Genomic DNA, 23594 nt, shown 5'->3' with positions numbered 1-23594 from the left:
CAAACAAAATGTAATATGGTGCCCTCCTTCAAGTGTAAAGAAGGAGCAGGATTAAAGTGCCACGGCGATTTAATAAGAACTTTCATTACAGTATTTCTCCCGTTTATTTCCTCCTGGAGCAAAGTTGAGGAGCCGTATACAGTGGCGTAAGGTAGTTCGGAGGGGCCCCAGTGCATGCTATTAAAATGGGCCCCAGTGCACGTTATTAAAACGGGCCCCAGTGTACGCCATTATGAAAGGCCCCAGTGCACGCTATTACGATGGGCCCCAGAGCACGCTATTATGACGGGCCCTAGTGCATGCTATTATGAGAGACCCTATTGCACGTTATTATGAAGGGCCCCAGTGCACGCTATTACAACAGGTCCCGCTATTATGACGGGTCCTAGTGCACGCTTTTATGACGGGCCCCATTGCACGCTATTATGATGGGCCCCAGTGCGCGCTATTATGACAGGCCATAGTGCACGCATTTATGATGGGTCCTAGTGCACACTATTATGACCGGCTCCAGTGCACGCTATTATGGCGGGCCCCAGTGCATGCTATTATGATGGGCCCTAGTGCACGCTATTATGACGGGTCCTAGTGCACACTATTATGACGGCCCCATTGTGCGCTATTATGATAGGCCCCAGTGCGCGCTATTATGCCGGGCCCTAGTGCAAACTATTATGATGGGCCATAGTGCACGCTATTATGACGGGCCCTAGTGCACACTATTATGACGGGCCCCAGTGCACGCTATTATGAAGGGCCCTAGTGCACGCTATTATGATGGGCCCCAGCTGGGGGCTGTGATGTTGATGCCAGCCCGACTGCTGCATTGCTGCCAGGACGGGGTCGTCCATGGGCTGGGCACTGTTTATAAAAAAGCCAAAGAAATCTAAATTAGGGAGCTTTGCAACCTTCTCCTCCTGTGCTTTTCTCTCTTTTCTTTTCTTAGTGCTGCTTTTATATTTGAAAGGCATGACTGCTACCTTGGCTTGCAGAAGTGCTCAGCCAGGTGGTCAGTCCTGACGTTCAGAGATGTCGTGCCTAGAGGCTTGATATTGGACAGAATCAACGTACAGTACATGTTACCAGCAATCGTCATTGCATATCTGTATATGACAATAACTTAAGCAATTATTCATTGAATTGAATAGTTTTCTATAGATTATTTATGGTGTGGCTTCTCTTTGCTCTCAAAACAGCCTCAATTCTTCTTGGCATGGATTCATCACACTATTCCAGCAGATTTGTCAGCTGCACATTCATGCTGTAAATCTCTCGTTGTATTACATCCCAAAGGTGTTCTATGGGATCCAGATCCAGTGACTTGGAAGGAAACTGAAGCACAATGAACTCATTGTCATGTTCATGAAACCAGTTTAAGACAACTTTTGCTTTGTGACATGGAGCATTATGATGCTGGAAGTAGGTATAAGAGGATGGTCAATTGTGGTCATGAAGGGATGCACATGGTGAGCAACAACACTCAAATAGGCTGTGGCATTTAAGTGATGATTGAATGCTATTAACGTTAAATTCCCCACACCATTACACCACCGCCACCAGCCTGGACTCTTGACACAAGGCAGGTTGGGTTCATGGATTCATGCTGTTGGTGTCAAATTCTGACCGTGCTATAGTATGTGTGCCTCAGCAGAGAGGGAGATTCATCAGACCAGGCTAAGTTTTTCCAGTCTTTGACCGTCCAGTTTTGGTGAGCCTGTGCCCACTGCAGCTTCAGCTTTCTGTTCTTGACGGAAGTGGAAGCTGACGTGGTCTCCTGCTGTTGTAGTTCATCCCTCTCAAGGTTCCAGGTGTTGTGCATTCTGAGATAGTTTTCTTCTCACCACAGTTGTACAGATAATCTGAGTTACCAACCAAGCCGGCCATTCTTTCGTTGACATCTCTCATCAATAAGACGTTTCCGTCCGCAGAACTGCCACTCACTGGACGTTTTTTGTTTTTCCTCATCATTCTGAGTAAACTCGAGAGACTGTTGTGCATTAAAATCCCAGGAGATCAGCAGTGACAGAAATAATCAAACCAGCCCTTCTGGCACCAACACACCAGCTGCTGACCCATATCTACATGATCTTACGCATTGTACTGCTGCCACACAATTGGCTGATTAGATAATGGCATGAATAAGTAGGTGTTTCTAATAAAGTGTTCAGTGAGTGTATGGTATATTATAAAATCTCGTTGTCATCTATTATTATAAGTATCGATTTCCAACCATGCCGAACAAAATTTACATTTTGCTGGCAAAATCTGTTGTAAAAGCGATGCTGGAAATGTTTGTATTATGGTATGATCTGAATAACAAAACCAGTGGGAATATCACAGGTTTTCAATGATCACATTTTGTTTCAAGGGCTTTTCCAGTACCTCAAGGACCTGGTAAGAATCATGTAGTTTGTTTTTAATTGTTGGAGACTCTGAATCAAAAGTAGGCGCAGGACTGGCTGATAACATTATTGTTTTATAATCATTTTTTATTTAAAGCTTACCCACTGCTGAAGCCAAAAAATGAAATATGGAATATTATATATGGAATAGAATATTTCATGTATAATATCGCATATATAATGTAAAATTTCCGATAAAGTATTCCATATATATAATGGAATGGAATATGATTCAGATAATTATCCTTGTTATGCCATTTCACTACAAGTGCAACTTCCATTTTGAGCGTTAATGCTGCCAAAACAACGACATTGCCAAAGCAATAAAAAAATGAAGTCATGTTCAGCCGGCATGAACTAATGTGGGACGCCATCACTAAAACAACACCTCGTAATAACTACAGTACTGGTAGTATGTACCGGTAGTAACTACTCGTAGCGAGCAGTGGCGTCATGCATCTCCAATTCTGTCGAGGTATGTAAAAACCCATGCTGATTAGTTTGGAAGAACTGGGGGAGCGGGAGAAACTGAATACATGAAAGTAAATTAACTGTAATTAATGTAATCAGTTTTGTTCTAATCATAACATGAATCTCACAGCCCATTTTCGGGTGAAAGAAAAAAAAGACACTTATTAATGCTGCGTAATTGATGGTTTTTCCAAGCTCATCTTGGCTTTTTAATCGTCTGTGTAAACGGAACATATTACTTTGGGAAGTGATTAGAATGGAGAGGCCTGGAGGGCAGTGAGAGACGCACACACTGATTCAGATTTAAGTATTTAACAGGGGTCGTTCTGGCCTTCCAAAATGAAATTCCAGGACTTTCAAGTACTTTTTTTAAGCACAATATGATCATTTAAAGATTCTTTAATTCAAGCACACAACCAAATATAATAAATCTTCTATGAGATCTTTATTAATTAAAATAATATAATTGAATCTACTCAGACTTTATATTAGTTATATAACTATTATTTACAGTATATATCCACTATTAATCTCATTATCATCTACTATTCTAAGTCTATTTCCAACCATGCTGGATTAAATTTACATTTCCCTGGAGTAATCTAAAAAGATTCAAGGAAATGTTTATTACGTTACGATTTCAATAACAAAACCAGAGGGAATATCACAGCTTTTCCATGGTCACAAAGTGATCAATATTAAAGGAATTTTCAAGCACTTTGGCACAAAGGCTTTTTTCAAGGTATTCCAGTACTAAAATTTCCGAGGACAAATTCAACATTTCACTTCAAGGACCCTGTATTAAATAACAGTTACATTGCCATCGGCTGCAATCACAACAAATCTGATACAGACACATTTCTCAGTCGTACAAAATTTATTTCATCGGTTTGTACTGTACAAGAAAAGTACGATTTTAAATGTTCATAATCAGATTTAGAACCAAGCGCAGATCCAATGTATGTATCCAAAAGGGGAGAAAAGAAACTTACTTGGTTAACAGGAATGCTATACACACACAAAAAAAATAAAAATGGGCGGGCGCTAAATATGGGCACAAATCAAATAACAAGGTTGTAGAAAGCTACGTCACAAAATAAGACAATAGGAACAGGATGACGCTGCCGGTGATGTGCTAGAAAATTGAAGAATTCACACTCCCTGCCAGGTTGGGTATGGTTTGTATTCACCTATATTTATCAGAACATTCAAATCTCAATGTCAGACGACTTGCATTGGACCAAACAGCCACTCATCTTAAGTTACATCAATTACAGAATGGGGAACTGCTCACACCCACTGCAGATATTTGACGCCTTTTTCGGAAACAAAGGTCGTCATAGCAACCAGATACCATCCATCCCTTTCAAAGGAGGAGAGAAAACCCCCAAAAAGTAAAATAATAAAACGACGAATGCTTCAGTTCAGATGGACAGAACCTCTCACCCCTCTGGGGTGTAGCGGGGCGTGGCCTCTCACTCCTTGCGGCGCTTCTTGTCGTGGTAGTCATCCTTGGAGCGGCCGCTGGTGGAAGGTCTCTTGGAGCCGCCGTGCTGCTTGGCCTCCTCCAAGAACTTGTCCAGGCCGAAAGGGTCCTCCTCAAACTGCACGGGGCCCTCGCGCCGCTGCCCGTGGTCGGCTCCTGAAAATTCCCTGTCGGGGACAAACCTGGGAAGGCGGAAGAGGGCAGAGTGGGGATATAAAAATCACATATTCAGAACCTTTGTTTTTTTTGTCTTTTGTATATCCACGCACATTTTAATAGTAATGCCACAGTACTGTTACTTGTACCTACTGCAGAATAACTGACATATAAGGCTCACTGATCACCAGTTAGCACAGTGCTACTCCATGTTAACTTTGTGTACATAGATGTGTCAGTTAGTGCTGGGCGATAAAACGACAACAATAATTACCGCTACATTTTTTCCCCCAATGTCGAAATAAAATAAGCTTGACAATTTTGATAACCTCTTTCACAGATTTGTTCATGAATAGAAGCATTAGGCAGGTGGCAACAAAAAGCCAATCAAGTCGGACGATTTAAGTTGACCTTTCACCTCTCGACAATTACTTTTGTCGATATAAAAAGAAGCTCTTCCCACTTCCTCGTCGGCAGGTAGCACATGTAAACACACTGGCAGTGGAGACAGAGCGGTACTGTCAAAAATGAGCAACACAGGGGAGAAGGAGAAAGATCTGTATCGATGACAAGAGGGCCACATACATCCATAGCTTGATGTTTTCTTTTTTTTAAGTTCCGACCCAAAGCAGATGGTAAACATCCATTGCAAATATTCTTTGATAAAAATTTTGTTAAAAGGGGGGGGTTTTAAATGCTGCTCAAAATAGGGGCTAGTGAATTTAAATGAAAAAAGGGGTGTTTTTGATGAGCTGAGGGAAAATGTAATGCATTTGAAGTAGGGATTTTAACAATGAATCGACTATCAATGAATTGCTAATTAGAATTTAATCTAATAAGAACTGAACAATCGGCGGTCTTGTCATTGTATCAACGGGAGTCTTTGTGCGGCGCAGGGCTTTGAGGAAAAAAAACAAAACAAACCCCAGTCAGGGAGCAGTAGTAGTACTCACCAGAACGACAGGGGGCAGTCGATAAAAAAAGAAAAGCTAAGTGGAGCGGGAAGTAGTGGTAGAAGTTGATGGAGGCTTCAGGAAGAATGACAAACAACAAACACAGCTGCAGGTAGTAGAGTGAAGCTTCTTGTGGCTGCTCAACAACTAATGCACCGTTCAGATGGAACATGGTAGATGGCAACGGGATGACGGCACGGAGGTCAGGACAAAAACCCAGTGCGAGGGAAAGGTACGACAGCAAAACCTAACAAGCGATATGTTGCTATGGTGATAACTCCAATAAAATATATTAAACTAAATTATAACGCGTGTGTTATTATATATAAGAATTTTTGTAATGTTAATTAATATTATTTATTAGCGTCTCAATGTACCTGCACCAGACTATCTGCTACGTAACATCCAGCTCATTCAGTCGTGGAGGACGGCAAAAAGTTCAAGGATTTAACCAGTGCAAAGACGTGTCGTAAATATTCCTGTAAGCCCGAACCAGCTCAGTGAGTCTTGCCTCGAACGTCTCCATTTTGAAATGAAATGAAATGAGGATAAATGCTCCCCGCGCCAAGGGACAACTCTTGGAGGTGCGCGACATCGCGTAGGTCCCCACGGGGACCTGGCACCACCCCCTGGTGACGTCTTCAGCTTTTGTTTTATTAATTAATCAACGATTGTTTGTTAAGGTTGAAAACTCTCAATTAAGGAAATTCCTTTAAATTTTCATCCTTAATTTGAAGAAGATTTACTAGAAGAAAAATTGCCTTAAAAAGGGAAAATACATATTAATGGCGTGGATTTCGGAAAAACTACTTAGTCATCTGCATTTGACCCTTCTTAATTATTTAGGAGCAATGGGCAGCTAAGGACTAACTCCAATTACTAATACTTTTAATGACCTTTTGAACATACATTTTTCATGAAATTTAAGAATGATTGATGGACAAATCATCTCTCTTATTATAGGCTTTGGGTATTACAACATCCGAAATGATGACTTTGATTCAGAAGAATTTAACTCATTTGCTGCCCACCCCCCCCTCCCGACTGAATTATCCTTAAATACATGAGGAAATATAAATAACTTTCAATAGAAAGTGTAAATAAACAAAAAGCTTGTAATAAACAAACACTTATGATCCAGCAGGACCTGTTGTTCTGTATGAGCGTGTCAAAGTCGTCAGCGTAGGCGTCCTTGTCGATGTTCTTGCTGGGACGGTAGATGTTCTGGGCCATGTCTCTGCCTACACGGAACGGCTGGTCGTACACATTGTACGTCTCATCCTCGCCGCCCGCAAAACCACTGTCCATACCCTGGAGAGAAGAGGAAGAGGGAAACGTGAGTGAAAAGGAAACAAAACAGAGGTTAAAAGGGCATCCTCTATCCCCAAAAGCGTCTACTTCTCAGCAGACGCTCCTATGAGGGTACATGTGCATATCTAGCCTTGATGTGTTTTCCAGAAGACAGGTTTGAGTTCAGTCTAAAATAGACTTTACCAGGAACGCGAGAAGATGAAAACGTCCTAAAAATGTGTTTAGGTTTGAAGAAGGGTCTCAAAAAGGCTGAAAACACCAGAATTCCTCAGCGAATCTCCAACTGCTCCATCCATCTATGGTTCCTACTTTGGCTTGCGGACACAATTAGATAAACCGTTTTTTGGAGGTATAAGTTAGTTAAGAAAGGAAGCCCCTTGTTTGCTCGAAATCCCCCCCCAATGGGAACCTCCATACAACCTTTGAACCTTTTTTTTTTTTTTAATCATATTGTTTATTGTAATTGTTCCCCTATTTTTAAATTGAATGTATAGTGCAAAATGACTGTTTCTTTAGATTATTTTTGTTTAGTATATATTCTTATTAATGGATATAATTCCTCAATTTTTTCCCTTTACTTATTCAATGAATTATTGCCTCTTTTTTACATCAGCAGCTTAACACAGAAATTTCCCCCAGGGTATGAATAAAGTATCTATCCAATTATGAAAAGCAATCTAGCAGATAGGCAATAAATTCAGAAGAATGGGAGAATAAAGACAATGTGTGGCCCTTTTCTTTTTACCCGGCTGCAGTGTGACTTTAATGTTGTGGCAAAGAGGTTTCTCCTTCAATTCAATCAGATTCTATCTCCCGCCAAGTCACACACTGTAAATTCATTGGCCGCCCTTTGAAAGGTCTGCAGCAAATGGGGTCAACGTTTTAAATTGGTTAGACTTTCAGTGGATACACTAAAGCGTCTTGTTCGAGTGCCCGGGGCAGGGAGGGCACTAGCGCTGAGTTTATAGTGACACCAGCATTCTATTTGAAGGAAAACAAACTGTTCAGAAATGTTTATAAAAATTTTAATTTAAAAAAGCATCTAATGCTTTCACCAGATACCAGTTTCTGTGCAGTCCCAAATAAAAAAAAAAAGTATTTTTTGGTGTATATTTTTTTTTACATCCACAAAAGCTAAAAGGAAACATAAATATAAATAGATAAGTGTGTGTGTGTGTGTGTATATAGATATATATTTTTTTGAGTGAGAAGAGTTGAATTTGTATTTGTTATGATGTGACAAGAGCTTTCATGATCATGTAATTTTAGTTGGGGATTAATTGTCATACAAATAATTGCAAATTAACTATTTCATTGTCTTTTTATGTTAATTTTATGCCGCTGTTACAGTGCAATAATTACACATCCACCTTAGGCAGAAATGTCATGAATATTGGAACATAACATTTTGTGTAGACAAGTTAATCTGCCTCAAATAAACTGATGAAATTTTTTTTTTTTATATTTCTACCATTGGATAAAAAATTCCCATGAAGTTTGGTTGGAAAAAAATATTGTGGAATGTGAGGATTTGACAAAATTATCACAATTAGCTCAAATGAATACAGTCATCCATAATAATCATGTAGTATGACAGAGCTGAAAGAAACCATGGATTAGCATGTTCTTCATAATGTTATAATTCTTTATATATTACTATCCAAGAAATGTTATGTTCCATTTCTTTATGTATTATTGATATACACAGATCAGCCACAACATTAAAACCACCTGCATAATATGTAGGTAGCCCCCGTGCTGCCAAAACCACTCTGACACGTCGAGACATGGCCTCCACAAGACCTCTGAAGGTGTCCGTCAAAACGTTTCACCGTTTGCCCACAGAAAACAAAGTTTTTATTGTAGATGTATTTGTTGTAATTGAATGAAACCAAAAAAGCACAAAGCGCAACTGTGCGTAAAGGGACCACTCTATCAATCACTCCACTCCCTTCAACAATGATGATAATATCGGGTATTGTGATATTTGGCCGGGATTGCATTGCAATATAAAATTTTGGATATCACCCAAGCCTAAATACCGTTGCCATGAAGGGGTGAACTTGGTCTGTTACAATGTTTAGGTACGTGTCAAAGTAACATCCACATGAATGCCAGGACCCAAGGTTTCCCAGAGCATCACGCTGCCTTGGCGGGCTTGCCTTCTTCCCATAATGCATCCCGGTGCCGTCTCTTCACCAGGTATACAACACACACCTGGCCATCCGCATGATACAAACGTGATTCATCAGACCAGTTCACCTTCTTCCATTGCTCCATTTTCCAATTCTGACGCTCAAGTGCCCATTTTAGGTAGGTGCTTTAGGCGGTGGACAGGGGTCAGCATGGGCACTCTGACCGGTCTGCATTTCGCACCACACCGCTTTTCAGCAATATGTGCTTCAGTAGTTCTATTGTAGGATTGAACCAGACGGGCTAGATTTTGCTCCTCTCGAACATCAAGCACTGGTTGTCCTTCCTTGGACCACTTTTGGTCGGTACTAACCACTGCATACCGGGAACACCCCACAAGACCTGTCGTTTCGGAGATGCTCTGACCCAGTCGTCTAGCCATCACAATTTGGCCCTTGTCAAAGTGGCTACAGGTACATTTCATAAAATTAGAATACCATGAAAAAGTTCAATATTTTTTGTCACTCATTTCAGAAAGTGAAACCCATATTATATAGATTCCTTACACAGAGTGAAATATTTCAAGCCTTTATTTCTTGAAATTTTGATGATTGTGGCTATAGATAATGAAAACCCAAAATTCTGTGTCTCAGAAAATTTGAATATTACATAAGATCAATAAGAAAAGGATATTTTAAACAGAAATGTCAAGCTTCTGAAAAGTATGTTCATTTCTATGCACTCAATACTTAGTTGGGCCTCCTTTTGCATGAATTACTGCATCAGTACGGCGTGGCATGGAGGTGATCAGCCTGTGGCACTGCTCAGGTATAATGGAAGCCCAGGTTGCTTTGATAGCAGCCTTCAGGTCATCTGCATTGTTCGGTCTGGTGTCTCTCATCTTCCTCTTGACAATACCTGAACCCCATAGATTCTCTATGGGGTTCAGATCAGGCGAGTTTGCTGGCCAATCAAACACAGTAACACCATGGTCATTGAACCAGCTTTTGGTACCTTTGGCAGTGTGAGCAGCTGCCAAGTCCTGCTGGAAAATGAAATCAGCATCTCCATAAAGCTTGTCAGCAGAAGGAAGCATGAAGTGCTCTAAAATGTCCTGGTAGATGGCTGTGTTGACTGTGGACTTCAGAAAACACAGTGGACCGACACCAGCAGATGACATGGCAGCCCAAATCATCACTGACTGTGGAAACTTCACACTGGACTTCAAGCAATGTGGATTCTGTGCCTCTCCACTTTTCCTCCAGACTCTGGGACCTTGATTTCCAAATTACAGGCAAAATTTACTTTCATCTGAAAAGAGGACTTCGGACCACTGCGCAACAGTCCAGTTCATTTTCTCCACAGCCCAGGTAAGATGCTTCTGACATTGTCTCTGGTTCAGGAGTGGCTTGACACAAGGAATGCGACATTTGTAGCCCGTGCCTAGGATTCGTCTGTGCGTTGTGGCTCTGGATGCGCTGACTCCAGCCTCAGTCCACTCCTTGTGAAGCTCCCCCAAATTCTTGAATGGATTTTGCTTGACAATCCTCTCAAAGCCCTTTTACTGGTGCACCTTTTCCTACCACATTTTTTCCTTCCACTCAACTTTCTATGAATATGCTTGGATACAGCACTCTGTGAACAACCTACTTCTTTAGCAATGACCTTTTGTGGCTTACCCTCCTTGTGGAGAGCGTCAATGACTGTCTTCTGGACATCTGTCAAGTCAGCAGTCTTCCCCATGATTGTGTTGCCTACTGACCCAGACTGAGAGACCATTTCAAGGCTCAGGAAACCTTTGCAGGCGTTTGGAGTTAATTTACTGATTAGGGTGTGACACCATGACTTTCCAATATTGTACTTTTTCACAATATTCTCATTTTCTGAGACACTGAATTTTGGGTTTTCATTATCTACAGCCACAATCATCAAAATTTCAAGAAATAAAGACTTTAAATATTTCACTCTACGTGTAATGAATCTATATAATATATGGGTTTCACTTTCTGAAATGAGTGACCAAAAATATTGAACTTTTTCATGATATTCTAATTTTATGAGATGTACCTGTATTATTCAAGTTCCCACCCCTTGGCAGGTGCAATTGGAATGAGATGGTCAGTGGTATTAATGTTGTGGCTTATGGTTGTGTATCATATTATTAATGGCAAAGGATTAAAAAAATATATTACGCAATCACAGGGAATAGGGGCACAAGTATAGCTGAGCTTTTTCTATTTCTAAAGGGTAAAAACTAAAAAAAAGGTTGAGAACAACCAGAATAGGAGATGTGGCTTAAAACAGCCACTCTATGTGTGTGCATGCTTGTGTATTCTCACCGTGCTGCGGTTGAACAGCCTCTGATCGTACTGTGCCTCACTGGAGGAGCGGGGGTTGGGCATCCCCAGAGCGATGAGTTCGCTGATGTCTCTGTCCTGGTCCCTCTGCAGCTTCGACCTGGAAACACCAAGGAATACACACAGGGGAAAGGTGAGGATGTTTGTAAATTGAAGATGAAATGGATGCCATTTTACAAAAGGTGTTTTTAGGTGGAAATAAGAGGCTTGGTAGTTGAGGGTGAGAGGGAACGGAAAATGGTCAACATTTATAAAGCGCTTTCTAGCCTCTCAAAGCACTTTACATGCTTCAAATTCACCCAGTCATAAAACGATGGCAGATCAGCTCCTCGGGAGCTCTTAGGGGTTAGGTGTCCTGCTCTAAGCACCTCCGCAAATTAGGCGGGAGGAGCCGAGGAGTGATGAACCATCGACCCCCCAGTAGTCATTTGACCGATTTACCTGTGGAGCTACTGCCACCCCAGTAGTATTCAAACGGTCGATAGCAAATGTGTGCAAATTCAAGAAATTCTCTGAAAATAAATGTTTTCTATCCGGCGCAGTCATAAAAAGATTAAGATTCTGTCTAATTTTCCTTCAACGGAGCAGAGCTAGGCCTCCAGAGTTAAAGCAGAAAGCTCGATAATGAGGTTTGCTCACACAACACAGCTGGAATTTTTGCATCTGTCTTTCTCTAACCCACATAATATCATGAGACCACAATCATAAAAACTCTTTATACACACACACACACACACACACACACACACACACACACACACACACACACACACACACACACACACACACACACACACACACACACACACACACACACACACACACACACACACACACACACACCTCTTGTCGGGCGCGGCTCTGGAGATGTTCCTGTCATGCTGCCGCTCTTTCCTTCTGTCGTGGCGGATCTCGTCACGCTCCCTGACTTCCGTGTCCTCTCCACCTGCTTTGGGGGGGAAGAGACGGAGGACAGATGAGACGGAGAAGAAGATGGAAGGAAAGATGGAGAGATGAACGAAAGAAAACAGGAAGCAGATGGACGAAGGTGAACACCAGTGTGTGTGTACTCGATAAGAATTTAAGAAGAATAACAAGGACTGGGAAAGGAAGTTGAACCCTTCGATGGAATTAACTGTTTTCTGGAAGGACTGCAGAAGTGAGGGGGGCAACTGATATATTCTCAAACACACTTTGTTTATTGTCTTTTTGTTCAACATCTTTTCAATTTGTCGTTAGAAAAGTGGAGATACTGGAGGGTTGATATTGAAAAGAGGGAACGAAGAAGAAAGTGATGTGGGTTGGATGATGAGAAAGGGCAAAAGGAGAGAGTGATTAGGTGGAGTGAGAGAAAAACAAACAAGGGAAGGCTGAGAACGAGAAAGTAAAGTAGTACAGAAAGACAAAGAAAGAAAATACACTTGGCGGTGAAGGCAAAGAAAAATAAAGAGAGAAGCAAAGAAAGAAGTAAAAGCAAATAAGGAAAGGGTCAAAGGAGAGAGTGAGGAGGTGGAGGGAAAAAACTAGCAAAGACAGAAAGCGAAGAAAAAGAAAAAAGATTGAAGAAAGAAGGCAAAGAAAGGAAGGAGTCATGAAGTAAAAGCAACAAAGACAAAGTAAAGAAAGAAAGAAATAAGGAAACTAAAGGCAAAGAAAGAGAAAAAGAACTCAGGAAAGAAAGATTAGATGTAGAAGTAAAGAAATAAATTAGAAATAAAGTAAAGGCAAAATACAGAAAGAAAGTACAGAAAGACATGAAGCAAAGAAAGAAAGGGGAAATTAAGAAATAAAAGCAAGAAAGAAAGAAAGGAAAGAGAGTAAAGGCCAAGAAAAGGTACAGAAAGTAAAGCAAGAAGGAAAGGAGCAATAGTAGTAAAGACTAAGTTGATAAGTAAAGAAAGAAAGAAGTAAAGAAGAAAAAAGTAAAAGCAAGAAAGACAATAAAGAAAGAAAACAAGCAACATAAAAGAAGCAAAGATTTCTTGGATTTCGAAAGAAGCCAAGAAAAGAGAAATAGACAACAAGGAAGTGTGGAGAGTAGGGGACTGCGAGCTGAAGAGACAGAACATAGTCGGCCGGAGAATACAAAGAGGAGAGGAACGGATAGAGAACAGGGGATGGATAGAGAGAACACCAGGGGACGGCGAAGAGGGGATAAAGTCAGAGGGAAAGCTAACGTGTAAGCTGCCTCCAAGCCGCAGCTGCGGCGCTTTTATTTTTAAAGACGCTTTGTTGGTGCTTCAGCTTTTTATGTGGAAGGGGAAAATCCATTTGCATTTAGAGCAAGCACCTGATTCCCTTCCCTTTAAACTGCACTTGCTCAGTTCGAAACAATGCCGAAAATCACTGACAGCAACAGAAAAGCTACATGGAATAGTTGTACTGAATATATAAACATCTAAAAGCTTTCTAGGCATAGATGCAAGTGGACAACAAAATGATACAACATAAAAGTGCCCCACTATAATATATTATTCTATACAAATATATAATATGTACGGATGACTTCTGCTGGGCTGTCCCTTGCCCCATCTATACCAGCATTATCATAGCGTTTGTGAAAAGTCGTAAGACGGAAACGTTCCAGAATGTAGCTGCACGTGTGAATAGTGAAAATCACTAGCAATGCTGGAATGGTTATCCCTGTAATTTACTGGGAACTATGTGTGAAAGGGGCTCAAAACACCTCTGAGCGGAGGGGGCAAGAGCAGCTCTCTGCCTCTACTCCCTCTCTCCTCCTGTGATCAGTTTCAGAACATGGTGAACTGCATGCACATGGGACACTGTTTCAATGCTCAGATTTTTACTGGCAGATAAAAAAAATAAAGTGTCATTAATGTCAAATGGCGTATTGATTGCCGATTTAATTGTCATTCTGCCCAAGCCAAATTAATTGTCATACAGATAACTGCGAATAAGTCTTTATTTTGTCATTTTATCATATTTGTTAGTTGTGTGTAGTTTACAGTTTTATAATAGTTGTTCATCTAATCTAGTGTAAGCTTATAATAGTACAATAGCACACATCCGCCTCAAGGAAGACAAGCCATAAAAGTTTGAACATATAAACTAAAAAGTGAATTTTCCTCACCCAACGTATAGAAACGCACCTAATTCACATCCTTTTCATTCCAACATTTCTAATATTGGCTTAAAATCCCTATTAAAATAGGCTGGAGACACGATTGGAGAAACTAAGGATATTTTCAAACGACATAATCAGGTGATTATGTAATGATTATGTCGGCTCCGTTAGTGATGACTGTAAAAGCATAGTTTCCAGCTCCATTAACAAGGCGCTTACTCAACTTTCTAGTAAAATTTGAAGAGTGTAGAAACAGTCCTGAACAATGGGTGTTTACAAAATGTAGAGTAATGAGGGAACATCTACAGTATATATATATATATATATATATATATATATAAAATGCATATTTTTTTTATGAATACTTTATTATCAATACTTATATAAGTATAACTAAACAGTCAACTAATATTAATACGTAAAAGTACTTTATTAATCCCTGGAGGAAATTCTGGCGTGGCATAAATCAGGGATACACAATTAATTTGGACTCATTGTAAAGAAAAGTTTTCTAATGTGGTTATACCTTCAAAAAAACTCAAACACGCAATTTGGGACTGACCTTTATCGCCGTGACCTTTGATCCCTGCCCTGCGGTCTCGGGCCATCTGGGCCAGCTCCCTCAGCTTCTCCTCCTTCTTCTCCTTCTCCTTCTGGGCCATCTTCTTCTCCACCTGGGCACGCATCTCCACCGCCTCCCTGGCCTGAACGCCACCAAAAATAATATAAATAAATAACACTGTTCCGAAACACCATCCCGAAATTCATCATGTAGTTGTGTAACTTAGTCGGCCCCGTTGACGACTCACAAAGGGGAGAAATGGCAGTGTATTAATGATAACAGAAGAAAGCCACAAAGAAAGGTTTGCACTTCAACGGTCAAATGTCATCATGGAAATATGTCCCTGGCCCTACACGGATATTTGTGAAAATGTATTTGATCTCCCGTCCACATGAAAACAGTGTTTTAGGTCACTCAAAATCAAGCTTTTGGAAAACGCCTTCAAGGATTGAGACCTTTCATGATTTCCGTGTGGAAAAGTAAGAGCTTCTTGATGTTATGACCTCAACCTGCATCAGGAACCTATGAGGGACGCCCGACTTGTTGTTCTCCATGATTCCATTTAAAGTCTTTGCAACTTTAGCAATGGCGTCCATACAATGTTGTGTCTGAATATGAGGAAGAAGGTCACTATGCTGCATGCTCCCTTGTTCTGCTGAGGGGTTTGACAAAGTTTTAGGACATATTATCGCCCCTACTAGCCCGGGCGTGCTTGTTTTAAATTATTTTTGTGTTGTTGTGTGGATGGGAGATATATATGTGCACACACACACACACACACACACACACACACACACACACACACACACTTTTAATGGAGGGGGAAAAATATGTTATATATAATTATTATTATATAAATATCTTTATATACGTGTGGACAAGGCCACATCCAGCGTGCACGGCCGAAGCACCTTTCTGTCGGCGATGTAGAGAGCCTCAGCGAGCTTGGCGAAGTTCTCGTTGATGTGAACCGTCTGGAGACCTCGGCCATCTGCGGCCAGACGCTTGTCCAGAGGAATAGTGTATCCCTGGAAGAAACAACAACAGACGTAGACTGAGATATTGAGGCAGATGCGAGCACAAATAAAAACCAGTTTGTCTGAAGAATAACTAAATGTTACATTGAAAATATGTAAAATTGTATAAAACTGAGAAATTTAGTGTAATATTAAACTTTTTTTATTGTTATAATTTGATTGCCTTTTATTTATGTAAAGCAGTTTTATATGCATTTTGTGTATGAGAGGCGCTAAATTAGTATTACTTTTAAAACCTTTAGAAGAACATAAAACCAAATCCGAAAATCTCCTGACATATTTGCCAAATTAAAAATCTTCTCAAGCCCCCACTTTCATCTTTGCTTAATTTGGTTTTGCAACTGCTTACTGATTTGACACACCCCACAAGGCAATTTTTGTTTTTTATTATTCCACCAAACCAGTAACAGTCCCAGAAAAAAAAAGAAAATAAAGGGCACATTATTGATCAGGGAGATTTGGTTGTAAGTAGGAATAATATTTAAAACAAGATAGACACAGCAAAATGAAATTCAGATTTTCTGGTTTAATGCTGTACATACCTTAGCGTTCTTCCAGTTGGAGATACAGGGAGGGATTTTCCACTCCTGTTGCTCCTTCACTGTCATCTATTAAAAACCAAAGAGGAAGAACGTGTCAAGTCTCCCTTGGCTGATCGGGTCCAATTTGACGGATACAATTTTTTTTCCATTACATGATAACAACTGGGATTGTACAGCAAAAGTAAAAATAAACATTTCTCAACCTGAGGATGCTCTACTTATTTACGATCTTCGCGAGGAAAAAAAAAAAAAAAAGAGGATAGATTTAGTCAAATATTAAATGAAAGTATATATATATCAATGTATGCACTTCATGTTTCGCTGCCTTGTTACTTAATACAGAGTTGAATAAATAACAAACCTTCCTGCTTGGAGAATGCATGACAGGGGCAGGAGGAGAGGGAGGCGCACGCGGGATCTTCTTATTGATCCTTAAAGGAAAAAATAAAATCATAACAACACAATCAAACTTTTCACCAATATTTCAATTCAAACCAATCAGTTGTCAATTGAGATTCAAATTCAGTAAAAAAAAAAAAAAACAACTCTCAAAATTGTAAAGCTTTCACTTGTTTCTCTATAAAATATTTTATAAATAATGTCTTTATATGTGGTTCCAGTGAGTAATGGTTTTACATACTTGAAACGCGGCGGCTCCATGGGGTCCTTCTGCATCTCCACCATGCGGATCACCCGCTGCTTGGCTCCTGAATTAAAAGCCACGCCTTGCTGAGAAGGAGTGTATCTTGAGGAAAGAAGAAATGTGTTTAATGATATCACTTTCATATACAGTCACATATGAAAAGAAAATGAGTGTCATTGTTTTAAATAATCTAAGTCCCCATTAAATTCACAATCCAGGTTTCTTTCGCTGACATTTCTATTAAATCTATGTTTATATACTTGGGATATTAATGAATTAATTTGAACACACGTAATACACTCTTGCGCCATTTGCCATACCGTATATATTTATATTGTCAAAAGGAATTTCCCCGTAAAGGCAACAAGCTCAATAACTCAATCAAATTTAAGAACTAGGTACACTAGTCACAAAAAGTTAGGGATATTCGGCTTTCTGGTGAAATTTCAGGATGAAGATAAAATGCACTATAATCTTTACAGGTGAACTTAATTTGACCTTCTTTAAACTTTTGAATGCACATGTCAATTGTACAATGTTTCAGTACTTTTTGCACAACTTGCTGTTCTCTCACAAGGAGCTGAACGGCAAAATTCACATCAGGTGTTTGATCCATGAATCGACCAATAAATTTCCTGGTTCAATTAGAATTGGTATTTCAACAGTCCTCTTCATCATGCTGTTCACATTTTGACATCATGAGACCAAGACGACACCTAACAACTGATCAACAGTACCTCGCCATTGAGAGGCTTCAAACAGGATGTTCTCAGAGGGAAGTGGCCACTGAGCTTAGAGTGTCACAGAGTGTCATCAGCAGGTTGCAACAGAGATACAGAGACACTGGAAGAGTCACAGAAAGGCATAGAAGTGGACGTCCTTTGGCCACATCCCACACTGATGACTACTTCATTGTGAACAGTGCCCTGTGGAACCGGATGATGAATGCCACTCAACTCCAGGCACATTTAAGGGAGGTGAGAGGCACCCAAGTGTCACGTCAGCCCATTCGAAACCATTTGCATTGGCGTGGTCTACGTGCTAGACGACCTGCAAGTGTACCTGACCACACCACCAGGCACAGGCATCATCGTCTTGCATGGACCAGGGAGCATTTACGCTGGACGAGGGACCAGTGGCCTCAGTGCTGTTCTCTGATGAAAGTCGATTCATGTTGAGCAGAAATGATGGCTGCCAACGATGTTGGAGACGTCAAGGAGAGCGCTATGCATCAGCCACTGTTGTCACCAGACGAGCCTTTGCTGGTGGTGGTGTTACAGTGTGGGCAGGTGTGTCTAGTCAATACAGAACTGCCCTACACTTTGCGAATGGTACAGTGACAAGCCCATACTACCTGAATAACATCATTAATCCAGTCATTGTGCCTCTGCATGAACAACACAGGCCCCATTTCATCTTCATGGACGACAATGCTCCAGCTCATGGAGGTCGCATCATTAGGGAACGGCTGCTGGAGACTGGGGTACCGCAAATGGAGTGGCCTGCACTTTCTCCAGACCTGAATCCCATAGAAAACCTATGGGATCAGCTGAGTTGCCGTGTAGAGGCTCGTAACTCTGTTCCCCAGAACCTCAATGACCTGAGGGCCGCCCTTCAAGAAGAGTGGGGTGCCAGGCCTCAGCAGACAATAAGTCGACTTGTGAACAGCATGAGACGTGGTTGTCAAAATGTAATTGATGCTCAAGGCCACATGACAAGTTATTGATACATTGACATTTTTGTTGTGGTAAACCCACCACTGTTGTTGGCTTTTGTTTCAATAAATTGTTTGAGATGAGGAAATCACCATTGCATGCTTCTACTTAAATGCTACTCCCTACTTTCATGATATAATATCACTGTCGCGTCAACCTTTTACATTTTCCATAAATTTCACCCGAAAGCCAAATATCCCTAACTTTTTGTGAGTAGTGTATAAATGTGAATCGCCGCCCGTCATATAAGAGCAAAGCGCAATTATTTATTTTATTGTTAATTTTTAATCACAATATTGTTTTTATTATTATTGTATTGATGTGTGCTGTGTAACACTACAATTTCTCTCCGGAGATGACTAAAGTATCTATCGCTTTTATGTATGTGCAGAAGTCATTACACATGCCACTACATATCATATTACACATTATATATCTATACCTGATGTACTGTGCGGGGGCCTGTTTGTCGGCTGCCCTCACCGGCATGGCGGCAGCGATCTTCTGTGAAACCTGCTTGTCCAGGGCAGCACGGGTCTTTTCTGTCAGCTGACGACATGGGAAGAAAAATAACATTTTAAAAAAACGCAAAAAAAAGTTTGCTTGCTGCTTGATAAGTGGTCTAACGGAATGAAGTCGAGATTTTATTTAAACATTCGACATCTTGAATGTTGTTTTAATTTAAGACAAAGGGCAAAAGTTCCTTGCTTTAAGTGTTTTACAGAAGAAATGGAAAGCAAATTTGTCTCCCCCTTTTTTATGCTGATCCGAAAAAATGATCTGATCCCTGACTTAAAACCGTGATACGATCTGAAACTTGAATTTTGTGATCCGTTGCACCCCTATCCTTGATGCAGATAATTGACTCAACTACACTCACACAAGGCAAGGTACATAACGTGTCTTTAGGAGAAGGAGCTTTTTCCAGACTAAATATTCCAATATCACGACTAGATCTAAATACAAACAAAATAGCCTTGAATCCTTCATAGATTAAAGCCTCAACATGTCCACAGACAGCAGCATGTCTCACCTCGTTCACGGTCTCCTCATTGGGCCTCTGCAGTTCTGGGGCGTCGTCATTGCGAACTTCCTTGGGAAGCAGGTCTGTGTACTTACTGAAGATGACCTGAAAACAGAACAAAGAAATTGTACGCTTGTTTTCACCAAGCCTCCCGCAATTTACAGCAGTGTTTCTCAAACTGTGGTCAATAATTGAATTTGAGAAAAGGTGATTTTATTTCAAGGCCAACAACAAGGCCCTGCTAAAATGGCTTCTAAATTCTTCAACCTCTCTGAGACAACTAATTTTCATGAAAACATACTGTCTGCAATTTCATGCATACCAATCCCTCACATTAAAATTTAGCTTCTCGTTTGCTAAGCACCACCAGCCCATTGAACACTGCAAAAGAGGCTGGCAAGTGATATTTCTTATTTTAATTTGGCATACAGTAACATTTCATAGTTTTTATATGAACGGTTCCTTGACAAAGAAAGAAATTAAAAAGCAGTCCACCACTAAAGGTAGTTTGATAACAAGCAACCATTCCATCACTTAGTTCCTGCCATAGCCTTTAATTTTAATGTAACCTGTAGATAGAAGCACATTGTCTATTTGTTTCTCTCTTTTCTAGACAGAAGCTTTTTTATGCAGACATGCTTTATGCTACTTAAACACGTTCTGATTTTGGGAACCACTGACATGCAGATGTTTCTTCGTAAGTTTACCTTGTCTTTGCCTTGTCCCTGTCGAGCGATGGCGTCGTATTTGATCTTCCCCTCCGCGTCCACCTGCACCGCCAGGGCGTTGGACGTCTTCTTCTTCCGACCCATCTCCTGTGGGAACTGGGCCACGTGGATCTCTGGGAAGGCACCGCCATCTCCAAAATCCTACGCAGACACAAGATAATTAGGTGGTGAAAACTAGGGATGGGTCAGAATATTCGAAAATTTGTTTGTGATGGCAAAAATCGATTGCTTTCCTTTAAGGAGAACAAATTTTCTGCGAGTAGTTTTCACAGAAAAAAAAAAAAAAGTTATGTTATTTCATGTAGAGAAAAAAAAGTATTTTGGGGATAAACAGAAAATTCATATTTCTCAATTCATATTTTAGTATTATTCATAATAATTCGCTGACATCGGCCACCAATTATTCAATCATGAAAAATATTAGGGAATAGGGAATTCTGGCCCCGTTGGGTTTTCAATTTTAGGCTCTACGACAGCATATTTCTCCCAAATCCTATTATGAATAAAAGTCAACTGTAACATTGATCTTTCTTACTGACATTTAAGCCTGGGGGAATGGTATAACAAGGATCAAAAGAGGATGGACTTGAAACAACCTATATATTATTATTATTATTATTATTGTGATAATATTAGTGTTGTTTACCTCCAATGTGCGGGGCACCCAGCTCTTCCTGTGCTCATATGGAGGTGGGTCTCTGCTGGACGCGACCAGGGCGGTGGAGTAGGACTTCTGGGCACGGACTCTCTCCTCGGACTCCAGCTGGTCCTGGGAGAGCTGGGTGGGCGCCGGTAAAAAGCTGCATAAACACACAAAAAAAACCCCCAGAATGACCCTCCATTACAATACTGTTGGGCCTAGTCGATGGAAGCCCTCTTCAAGCTCCCCATCAGTTCAATGAACAAACCATCACGTTTTTGAAAACTTGAGTCAGGCAGACTCATTTTGCAATAACTTAGTTATATTGTTATAACAATTTTGATTTCTAGCATGGTACATGGTATGTAGAGAACACGTGTGTGTATTTTATATTATTTATTTATCTATCCATATATATATATATATATATATATATATATATATATAGACAATACAAACACACAATCTTGCACAATTTACGATTTTTGACAATATGAATTGATGATGCGTAAGCTGGATAGTTTGTTAGTTTTATTTCCAAATGTTTCTATTCTATAGATCCTATTTATATTTAGTTGATTATACATTGCCATTTTTACTATTTTGAGTCAATTTTTTAAGGGCAATTGTATTCAAGATTTTTATTTTATCACATACATATACATACTTTCATACATATATGCAGTGAAATGTAATAAATATATTGCTTGTGAGATGTTTTATTTATTTATAAGGTTATTGTGTATTGCCAATTTCATACTATTTCATCCTTGTTATTACTTTATTATTGTCTGTTGTTTTGAGCTGCTCTAACAGGGATGAATTGATGTATTTATCCATCTTAATGTAAAATGTGAACAGGCCATCGTGCCAAGCTAACTACCTTGGCGCTAGCATTTAGCCGGTTCTTACGCCGCTAGCCCCGACTGGCTTAGCAGGGCACCGCAAACAAAGACAAAAGCAGGTGGAAATAAGCGGCTCGGGGTTTACATTGACCGTGCGAAGCGGAGACGTAGGGTTGTCTCCGAAAACCCGTTTGAATCCCAAACAAACAGCAACAAGGCCGACCCACCTCGCGAGCGACATCTTTCCTCGCCTTTCTCCGCCGACGAGCTGAGCATGCGCAGTGAGGGGTGACGCGGGCTTAACGACGTCAGAAGCTTCGGAGGTCGCCGAGCCACCGGAGCAGGAAGTAGTTTGACAGGTCATCAAACATAGTGATCAAAAAATAATAATAATTATATATATATATATATATGTATATATATATATATATATATATCTTAGGCTCTACGATTTCTTATATGCATTTATTCTTCTTAGAATTTGTATAATAATGAAGATTTGTCAAGAAATAATACAATAATGAAAAAAAACAAACAACCATAATATACGAAATTTCATACATACATTCTTTTTTATTCTGTTTGACATGTTCTGCTCTGCTTTTGTATCATTAAAAAATATAAATAAATAATAAAATAATATATGTAATAATTATTTAGATAATAATAAAATAAATGATTTTATATATATATATATTATATCTATATATATATATATATATATATATATATATATATATATATATATATATATATATTAGGCTCTACGATTTCTTATATGCATTTATTCTTCTTAGAATTTGTATAATAATGAAGATTTGTCAAGAAATAATACAATAATGAAAAAAAAAAAAAACCCATAATATACTAAATTTCATATATACATTCTTTTTTATTCTGTTTGACATGTTCTGCTCTGCTTTTGTATCATTAAAAAATATAAATAAATAATAAAACAATATATGTAATAAATATTTAGATAATAATAAAATAAATGATTTTATATATATATATATTATATCTATATATATATATATATATATATATATATATATATATATATATATATATTAGGCTCTACGATTTCTTATATGCATTTATTCTTCTTAGAATTTGTATAATAATGAAGATTTGTCAAGAAATAATACAATAATGAAAAAAAACAAACAACCATAATATACGAAATTTCATACATACATTCTTTTTTATTCTGTTTGACATGTTCTGCTCTGCTTTTGTATCATTAAAAAATATAAATAAATAATAAAATAATATATGTAATAATTATTTAGATAATAATAAAATAAATGATTTTATATATATATATATTATATCTATATATATATATATATATATATATATATATATATATATATATATATATATTAGGCTCTACGATTTCTTATATGCATTTATTCTTCTTAGAATTTGTATAATAATGAAGATTTGTCAAGAAATAATACAATAATGAAAAAAAAAAAAAACCCATAATATACTAAATTTC

At 39.2% G+C, this 23594-nt stretch overlaps 1 protein-coding gene across 2 annotated transcripts; it reads right to left on the bottom strand.

The window, feature by feature from the left end:
• Positions 1-3692: 3692 nt before the first annotated feature.
• On the bottom strand, positions 3693-22357 carry snw1 (SNW domain containing 1). Of its 2 annotated transcripts, none has more exons than XM_080024167.1 (14): positions 22318-22357; positions 21252-21405; positions 20585-20746; positions 19887-19982; positions 19296-19402; positions 17136-17240; positions 16857-16926; positions 16496-16561; positions 15828-15944; positions 14917-15058; positions 12113-12218; positions 11252-11369; positions 6616-6779; positions 3693-4541 (listed from the first exon to the last, which is right to left on the bottom strand). In XM_080024167.1, the coding sequence occupies exons 1-14, from the start codon at positions 22329-22331 to the stop codon at positions 4349-4351; spliced, it is 1614 nt and encodes a 537-aa protein (XP_079880293.1). In that variant the 5' UTR covers positions 22332-22357; the 3' UTR covers positions 3693-4348. The 2 variants fall into 2 exon arrangements, with proteins under 2 accessions (XP_079880293.1, XP_079880294.1); XM_080024168.1 differs by having other exon boundaries at positions 12113-12215.
• Between the last annotated feature and the right edge of the window lie 1237 nt (positions 22358-23594).

The sequence above is a fragment of the Zeus faber genome (assembly GCF_960531495.2).
Source record: "Zeus faber genome assembly, chromosome: 2".
In the NCBI taxonomy this organism is placed as follows: Eukaryota; Metazoa; Chordata; class Actinopteri; order Zeiformes; family Zeidae; genus Zeus; species Zeus faber.
The sequence above is the reverse complement of the archived record's forward strand: the minus strand, read 5'-3'. Positions and strand labels throughout refer to the sequence as shown.

Coding starts and splice junctions, on each gene's coding strand:
- snw1 (XM_080024167.1), bottom strand. Junction 12,219..14,916: donor CAAAGGTCACGGCGATAAAG/GTCAGTCCCAAA, acceptor TCCCCCCCAAAG/CAGGTGGAGAGGACACGGAA. Junction 6,780..11,251: donor GGCTGTTCAACCGCAGCACG/GTGAGAATACAC, acceptor TCTTCTCTCCAG/GGTATGGACAGTGGTTTTGC.